At 61.6% G+C, this 9,023-nt stretch overlaps 1 protein-coding gene across 1 annotated transcript; it reads right to left on the bottom strand.

Annotated features, from left to right (window-relative positions):
- Window positions 1-3,773: 3,773 nt before the first annotated feature.
- On the bottom strand, window positions 3,774-7,086 carry LOC113508120. The gene is made up of 3 exons (XM_026891093.1): window positions 6,672-7,086; window positions 4,922-6,573; window positions 3,774-4,865 (listed from the first exon to the last, which is right to left on the bottom strand). The coding sequence occupies exons 1-3, from the start codon at window positions 7,084-7,086 to the stop codon at window positions 3,774-3,776; spliced, it is 3,159 nt and encodes a 1,052-aa protein (XP_026746894.1).
- Between the last annotated feature and the right edge of the window lie 1,937 nt (window positions 7,087-9,023).

Raw genomic sequence — 9,023 nt, 5'->3', positions numbered from 1 at the left:
ATTATCTACGCAAGTAGTATACTGTAGCCAGCATATACCAACGGAGTCCTATACTACTTCAGGAGGTAGCCGACCGTGAGTGGTGTCGTTGGATGCGGCTCGGCGAGACCTATCCAACGGTGTATATATGTAAGGTAAGTTTAGTGTAAATTTTTTAATTTATCGAAGAAAAACTGTTTTTTTGGTACAAAAATATCAGTTATTTGAGCTGAAGTACAATTTAAATGTCGAAACTGATAAAATCCAAGTACACAACGTGTAGTGGACACCAGCCCCGACAAGTATGCAAATTTGAAGTGCTAATTAGACAAACTAATTAGCGAGAAACTTATAAAATAGTGAAATTTTCTTAAAAAATACTTATAAAATAGCTATAAAAGGACTATAAAATAATTTATTTCGCACCTAGACGGTATAGAACACGTCTAGGGGTTGGACGGAGCCAAGGTAAGCAGGTTAGGATCGAAAACCGCAAAGGAATACAAGACTTAATCACAAAGTGTTTTCAAATGTATGGCGGTTTCGTACCCTACAGGTAACCTCGGTTCGGATTAAAAATTAGACAAAACTAAAAAAATCTCAAGATCTATGGGAGGTAGCCGACCGTGAGTGGTGTCGTTGGATGCGGCTCGGCGAGACCTATCCAACGGTGTATATATGTAAGGTAAGTTTAGTGTAAATTTTTTAATTTATCGAAGAAAAACTGTTTTTTTGGTACAAAAATATCAGTTATTTGAGCTGAAGTACAATTTAAATGTCGAAACTGATAAAATCCAAGTACACAACGTGTAGTGGACACCAGCCCCGACAAGTATGCAAATTTGAAGTGCTAATTAGACAAACTAATTAGCGAGAAACTTATAAAATAGTGAAATTTTCTTAAAAAATACTTATAAAATAGCTATAAAAGGACTATAAAATAATTTATTTCGCACCTAGACGGTATAGAACACGTCTAGGTGTTGGACGGAGCCAAGGTAAGCAGGTTAGGATCGAAAACCGCAAAGGAATACAAGACTTAATCACAAAGTGTTTTCAAATCTATAGCCGTTTCGTACCCTACAGGTAACCTCCGTTCGGATTAAAAATTAGACAAAACTAAAAAAATCTCAAGATCTATGGGAGGTAGCCGACCGTGAGTGGTGTCGTTGGATGCGGCTCGGCGGCGTCGGCGTATGGCGGGCGCGCTGGGATCTTCCTCCCGAGCGCGCTCCGCCGCCTCCTTCTGGGACATGACCGTCTCGCAGAAGGAGGCTAGTGCGTTCCACGCTGCACGACTGCTGATGGCTGAAGCGACAACAGCCGGCAGCGCGGAAAGATCGTCCAAATTGAGCGCCGCCAGAAGGTCGGAGCGTTGCTCGGCAAAGGCCGGACATACGGCCAGAGTATGGAGTGCGGTGTCGTCGACATCACCGCACTCATGGCACGCAGTCGACTCCTCCCTCCTGACGACGCGGCACAGGTAATGCCCGAAGGCCCCGTGCCCAGTTAGCACCTGCGTGAGGCGGTAGGTCAGGACACCATACCGCCTCTCCGCCCACGGTTGTAAAATGGGGCGGATCGCCTCGCAAATAGCCCGCCCCGCCGTCGGTCTCGAGAGACGGAGCTCCCAATTTCGATACGTGACGAGGCGGGAACCTAACCTAACCTAACCTTTTTTTTTTTTTTTTTTTTTTCGGGGGGAAATCCTCATGGACTTCCTCCGCCAGGGGAGAGGCGGAGGGGTGTGCCGGACTCTTACCGGCTAAAACCCCCCGGTGTGTCTCCTCGCACGTGGGCACGCGGGGCCGCGGGAGTCCAAATTCCTCCGCAGCCCCGCACTAGTGCTGGCCCGGTCAGTCCGGGCCTCGCCTCGTGCACGGGGTAGTGAGGTGTTTGCCTACCCCGTGCACCGCCTCAGAGGCGCGCGCCGACACTCGCTCGCGCCTCCGCCTCGGGTCCATGGAATAGGGGGCGGGGGGCTTCCCCGAGTCCCGCGCCCCTGAACCCATTCATGGGGGCTGGAAGAGGGCGTTGTCCGCCCTCCTCCTACGCCCGGTGCGCTTTCTGCGGCCGGGGAAGGGAGTCGAGATCTCCCTCTCCCGCTCCACAGCTTCCTTCTGCGACATCACGTCCTCGCAGAAGGACACCACCGCGTCCCACGACTCTGCGCTACCGACCATCTTCCGCACTACGGCCGGCAGCGACAGATCGCCTCCTACTTCGTTTGTGAGGACACGGCGCTGCTCCTCCCAAGCCGCACACTCGGCGAGAGTGTGTTGCGCCGTGTCCTCCCCGCAATGGACGCAGTGGTGGCACCGAGCGTCCGGCTCCCTGTTTATGCGACACAGGTACTTGCCGAAGCAGCCGTGCCCCGACAGCACCTGCGTCACCCTGAACGACAGGGAGCCGTGCCTTCTCCCGAGCCAGTCGTCGAGCACTGGCCGGATCGCCTCGACGGTTGCGAGGCCGGCGGCAGGGCGCAGAAGCCTTTGCCGCCATTCCGCCACCAAGACCTGACGGAGCTCTGCTCGGCGCAGTGCGATCTGTCGCTGCGCCGGTCTCGAGCCCCGTGCCCGCTCTTCCTCGCGCCATCGGTACAACGACGCGAGTACTTTCGCCTCCAGGTCCCAGGGCGGGGATCCGGCCAGTACGCAAGCCGCCTCGTAGGAGATCGTGCGGTACCCGCGGACGACTCTGACGGCCATCGCCCTCTGCGGTTTACGCAGAATGGCGAGTGTGCCGGCCGTCAGGTCCATCGCCCACACAGGGGCCCCATACAGGGCCATGGACCGCACGATTCCCACGTACAACCGCCTACAGGCGGTGCTCGGGCCCCCCATGTTGGGAAGCAGCGTTGAGAGCGCGCCCGCCGCGCCCAACAGCTTGGGCGCCAGGCGCCGGAAGTGGGTCCGAATTCCCATCGGCTGTCGAGCACCAATCCCAAGTACTTCATGGTGGACTCGACAGCTATCCGGGCCCCACTGACCACGATGTGTGATCCCGGCGCCGGCGCACGTCGGGGGCCATGAAACACCATGGCCTCCGACTTATTCAGGGCCACTTCTAGGCCCAGGCGCCGGATGCGGTTCACCACCTGTGACACCGCAGCCGTGGCTATCAACGCCGCCTCCCTGTGCGAGCTCCCCCGGGCTGTGACTAGCGTGTCGTCCGCGTAGCACGTCAAGTCGGCGCCCGACGGGAGCTCGCCTCTCAGCACCCAGTCGTAGCCGATGTTCCACAGGAGCGGCCCCAAAACCGATCCCTGCGGAACACCGCACGACATAAGGTGCCGACCAGCACCGTCACGTCCCCGATAGGTGACGCACCTATCCTCCAGATAGGCCCCTACTGTACGACGGAGGTAGGGAGGCACACGATGATATTTAGGGCCTCCCGAATACAACTCCAGGGTAGGGTGTTGAAGGCGTTGGAGATGTCCAACGACACCGCCAGCACCACCCCACCCCGGGACACCGTCTCCTCCGCCAGGGCCCTCACGCGCATGATGCGTCTATGGTGGAGCGCCCCCGACGAAAACCAAACTGGTTGTCGTCCAGGTCCGGCCCCTCTCTGCACAAGTGGCTGACGAGGCGATCTGCGATGATTCGCTCGAAACAGTTTGCCCGCCTCGTCTAGCAGCACTATGGGCCGGTATGCGGACGGCGAGTCGCCGGGGCGCCCCTCCTTTCTGAGCAGGACCAGCCTCCCCTCCTTCCACAAACTGGGAAACTGACCCCGCTCGAGGCATGCCGTGAAGAGCCCCCTCAGCTGGGGCTCTAGCTCCTTCAGAGCTAAGACGAGAGCACGACGGGAACTCCGTCGGGTCCGGGCGCCGTGTTTTTCGCCCGGAGTCGCGACACGGCTGCTCTCGTCTCTTCTTGCGTCACCTCGGGGACATCGGTGCTCTCCTCATCAGGAGAGTCTGTGGCTGAGGGTGAAGCCATCGCCGGGGGAACGTGTCCCGTCCGCTCAGGGAAGAGGGCCGACACCACCGCCTCTAGCAACTGGGGCTGCATGCCCTGGACCACTGGGGGCGCCCAGGGACGCAACTTGCCCCGTACCCAACGGTAGGGGCGCCCCCACGGATCCCGGTCCAGGGACCCCAGCAGCTCCTCCCTGGCACGCGACTTCGAGTCGCCGATGGCCAGCCACAGAGTCTCCTTGGACGCGCGGTACACCTCATACAGCGCGCCCTCCTCGACGGGATCCCGTCGACGTCGTCTCCGGTATCGAGTGTACCGGCGGCGAGCTGCGACGCACTCAACGCGCAGCCGCGCGATCTCGTCGGTCCACCAGTACACCCGGCGCCTTGCGGACTGTTGGCTTACACGGGGCATGGACGCGTCGCAAATCTGCGTCATCGCCCCGCGAAACCACAGCGCCACCGCTTCGACGTCGACGGGGCCGTCCGTCGCCGACTCCCAGATCCAGGACTGGACTAAGGCAGCTTCCTCGAGTAGTTCCCTGTCGATGCGCTTGAGCGCCCATCGGGGGCCGTCGTTGATCGGGGTTGTTGGATGGCGGCCGCTCGCGGTCTGGGCGGAGACGTCGAACCGGATATAACGATGGTCCGATAACGTCTCCACCTCCACGGCGACACGCCAGTCGCGGACTCGGCCGGCGACAGAGGGGCTTGCGAACGAGACGTCCACAATCGACCCGCCCCGCTGCCGCACGCACGTGTATTCCGAACCCCGATTCAGGACGACCAGACCGGTCGTCACCGCCCACTCTTCCAACGCCTCGCCCCGAGAGTCAGTGACCGGAGATCCCCACGCCGATGACTTGGCGTTGAGATCCCCGAGCACCAGAACGGGACGAGGGTGGTAGCGGTTCACGACGGCGCCCAACTCGACAAGGAAACCCTCGAAGTCGGCGAGACTCTGTTGGGGGAGAAATACGCCCCCACAACGGCGATGCCGTCCGAAACCGCGGCAACCCAGCCGCGGCCCCTGGACGGGTCGATCAGAGTCCCGCCAATAATGGCCACCAAACCGTCAGCGCACCCCAACCAGTTGTCACGGGCGGGGACGAAGTACGGCTCGGCGACCACAGCCACGTCGATCGACCACTCTGCCATAGTCTGGAGTAGAAGATCCTGAGCTCTGGCAGAGTGATTGATGTTGCCCTGGAGGAAATGGAATTGCGCCATTATTGACAATCCATTCCCCCGGCAACCAGTCCCGGACCGGGAGTCGGTCGCGGAGCTACCAGCCTGCGGGGCTGCGAGGTTACCCCGGCAGGCTTGGAGCTCCTCTTCCCTGCCTTTTTGGCAGTGCTGGTGGGCATGCCACAGGCTCCCCCGCCCAATCTGTGTCCCGCCGGCTTTCCCCGCGGCCGAACACAGGCAGCAGTTTAGCGCGGCGGAACACTGGGCCGCCTTGTGACCGGGCTGACCGCAGCGATAGCAGAGACCGCTACGGTCTGCTGCGGAGGTGCCACTTTGCCCCGGACGTGCCCCTTTTCCAGACACCGGAAGCACCTCAAAGCCCGGGGTTGCAGGAGTTTTACCCTCGCTGCAACCCAGCCCACCTTCACTTCGCCAGCTAAGGCCGATCTTTTTCGCCGACGCCACAGGGGCACCGAACCCAGACTGCGCCGAGTCCGGTGGCGTCGGTGCGTATGTCGCCGGCCCGCACCCTATCCGGGGACACTCTCCACTGCGGGCAACGGCCGCCACCACTTCCTCGGGGTCACGGAATCGTCCAGACCGGTGATCCGCACCTCTGCGGTTTTCACCGGTCTGGAGACCCGGACGTCCTCGGGGTTGAGGACCTCCCTCATTTTGGCGGCCAGAGCGTCCGCCTTTTCGGCGCTGCCGCTCGCAGCACCGGCCACCCTCGAACAGCCGCGCACCCGTGACGGTCTGCCTGACGGTGACGGACTGGAGGCCAAGATCTGACAATTTGATCTTGGCCTTGGCCTCGGCAATGACCGACTGGTACGTAACGCCGCGCTCCGCAGCCCCGGGCTGCAGCGTCAGCGTCACGGCCTCGGAACGCGGGGCACGCACCGCCGGTCCTTTGCGACCGCCTTTGGCAGTCCGTCGCGCAGGCTGCGCAGCCGCCTTTGCCGTAGGGCCTGGGGCGCGCGCTGCTGCGGAGTCCGCCTTTGCGGCTTTGCGGGCCTTCTTGCGGCCCACGACTGTCGCCCAGCTCTCACCCTTAGAGCCGGCCGTCGTGGGCTTAGCACTTGGCGGGGCTCCCTCGCCGGGCTTTTTGACGCCCCCGTGGGCTTCCCCTGGCGAGGCGCAGGCCTCGGCGGCTCCTCCGTCCTCCGTCTTGCGTCGGCCGCTAGGGGCGGACGGAGGGTTTCCGGGGGGAGGCGCCGAGACACCGCCTCTATGCGGGCATTGACCATGCTCCCGCACTGGAGCATGCAGAGCCGGACTATGCGCTCGACCTCGTCGTCGGAACGAGCGCTTGCCGGTCTCGGTGCGGGAGACGGGGCCACCACCGGTGCGGCGACAGTGGGCGGCGTGCGTCGCTGTTGCTGCTCGCTCAGCGCAGCGACTTGCCGCCGGAGTCCTCCAGGTCGGCACGGAGGCGGCCGTTCTCCTCCTGCAACTTCGCGACCTCGTCTGAGGCCGTCCTGTTGAGGAGGACACCAACCGCCTCCTTAATGTCCGCGGCAGCCTCCTTCAGACCGCGGGTGAACGTGCCCTTCAGGCTGCCGGACTTCGTGGCAACCTTCAGGACCAAGTCCACCCCGTCCAAGGCCAGCTGGCTCAGGGCCGCCGCGGATGGCTCGCCCCCTTCGGCCGCTGAGAGCAGCGCGTCGCTCACGCGCGCGCTCTGCCATCGCCGACACTTCGTCGGCCGCGACGGCTTTGCGCTGCTCCCTTCTGGCGGCGTTGAGCTCCGCCTTCGAGCTCCCCAGCGAAGCACCGCTCTCGCCGCCAGGGTCCTCCGTGGTGACCCCCACGTCGCTCTCCGCTTCGCTGGCCGCCTGGGCACTGGAACGCACAAACCTGCCCTGTGCGTCCCTCCGCGGCCGCGAAGCACTCGCTCCCCTCGATGTCTGCCGACCTCTCCTCCCGGTCGGCAGCTTCGGAGCTGGCAGGCCGTCCTCATCTGAGGACTGACCCGCCGAACCACCTCCCATCGAAGCACGGTCGCGCGGACGTTTCCTAACGGAAGACGATCCGCGCGGCCGCTCCTCGGCGTATTCTGTGCTGCCAGTAATATTTATCAGCGACAGGGGCCTGGTCGCCTACCCCTGCGCGTCCGTCGGTAACCAATTTCACACTCGCAGGCCCGGGTACCTGCGAGCGCCGGGCGTCAGCCGGATCGCACGACACAACAAAACTTTCTGTGTCCGACATCATTATTTACGAATGGGTGTACGCACATCGCTTCCCCAAGGCGATGCGGCCGCTCTTTTGGGAGGTTATTTGATCCTCCTGAGGCCCGCGGATGCCTCTGGTGCAGGATATACCGCCCGCTGCTCGGTGTCTACAAAATTTTTTTTTTTTTTTTTTTTTTTTTTTTTTTTTTTTTTTTTTTTTTTTTTTTTTTTGTAAATTATAAATTCTAAAACTAACCTAACCTAACCTATGTACATCCGTGGCTCAATACCTCGCCACGGATGCGTCAGACCGCGGGCAGAGGAGTAGCCCACGGTCTTACCCGCCTCGGTCACCGCGATCCATACGCCGCGGCGACCCCTAGACCACGGGCCGGAGCGACGGCCCGCGGTCTACCCCACCTCACTCCCTAGTCATGCACTCTGCAGCTGCAGAGCGCAGCCAGGGAGCCTTCGGGAGCGACTCCTCCGCTCCGGCAGAAATTCGCCACGCACAACAATTGCCCCAAGTCGCGAGACGATTGTTATGCGTGCCCAGGGTGCACCGGCCCAACGACTGCTCTTCCCCCCGGACGTATCCGTAAGGGACCAGCAGCCGCCAGGCACACGAGGAGGTTTTCTGCCCTGCACCCCAACCTAACCTAACCTAACCTAACCTAACCTTTTTTTTTTTTTTTTTTTTTTTTTTTTTTTTTCGGGGGGAAATCCTCATGGACTTCCTCCGCCAGGGGAGAGGCGGAGGGGTGTGCCGGACTCTTACCGGCTAAAACCCCCCGGTGTGTCTCCTCGCACGTGGGCACGCGGGGCCGCGGGAGTCCAAATTCCTCCGCAGCCCCGCACTAGTGCTGGCCCGGTCAGTCCGGGCCTCGCCTCGTGCACGGGGTAGTGAGGTGTTTGCCTACCCCGTGCACCGCCTCAGAGGCGCGCGCCGACACTCGCTCGCGCCTCCGCCTCGGGTCCATGGAATAGGGGGCGGGGGCTTCCCCGAGTCCCGCGCCCCTGAACCCATTCATGGGGGCTGGAAGAGGGCGTTGTCCGCCCTCCTCCTACGCCCGGTGCGCTTTCTGCGGCCGGGGAAGGGAGTCGAGATCTCCCTCTCCCGCTCCGCAGCTTCCTTCTGCGACATCACGTCCTCGCAGAAGGACACCACCGCGTCCCACGACTCTGCGCTACCGACCATCTTCCGCACTACGGCCGGCAGCGACAGATCGCCTCCTACTTCGTTTGTGAGGACACGGCGCTGCTCCTCCCAAGCCGCACACTCGGCGAGAGTGTGTTGCGCCGTGTCCTCCCCGCAATGGACGCAGTGGTGGCACCGAGCGTCCGGCTCCCTGTTTATGCGACACAGGTACTTGCCGAAGCAACCGTGCCCCGACAGCACCTGCGTCACCCTGAACGACAGGGAGCCGTGCCTTCTCCCGAGCCAGTCGTCGAGCACTGGCCGGATCGCCTCGACGGTTGCGAGGCCGGCGGCAGGGCGCAGAAGCCTTTGCCGCCATTCCGCCACCAAGACCTGACGGAGCTCAGCTCGGCGCAGTGCGATCTGTCGCTGCGCCGGCCCCGAGCCCCGTGCCCGCTCTACCTCGCGCCATCGGTACAACGACGCGAGTACTTTCGCCTCCAGGTCCCAGGGCGGGGATCCGGCCAGTACGCAAGCCGCCTCGTAGGAGATCGTGCGGTACCCGCGGACGACTCTGACGGCCATCGCCCTCTGCGGTTTACGCAGAATGGCGAAT

Source organism: Trichoplusia ni, unplaced genomic scaffold, assembly GCF_003590095.1.
Source record: "Trichoplusia ni isolate ovarian cell line Hi5 unplaced genomic scaffold, tn1 tig00003874, whole genome shotgun sequence".
Classification (NCBI taxonomy): Eukaryota; Metazoa; Arthropoda; class Insecta; order Lepidoptera; family Noctuidae; genus Trichoplusia; species Trichoplusia ni.
This window is presented reverse-complemented; position numbering and strand designations above follow the sequence as displayed.

Bases quoted from the DNA above. Each gene is read 5' to 3' on its own strand.
- LOC113508120 (XM_026891093.1), bottom strand. From the start codon at position 7,086: ATGGGAGGTGGTTCGGCGGGTCAGTCCTCAGATGAGGACGGCCTGCCA. The intron at 6,574-6,671 runs GTTGCCACGAAG...CCTCCTCAACAG, and splicing joins GGGTGGACTTGGTCCTGAAG to GACGGCCTCAGACGAGGTCG. The intron at 4,866-4,921 runs GTTGCCGCGGTT...CTCCCCCAACAG, and splicing joins CGTCCAGGGGCCGCGGCTGG to AGTCTCGCCGACTTCGAGGG.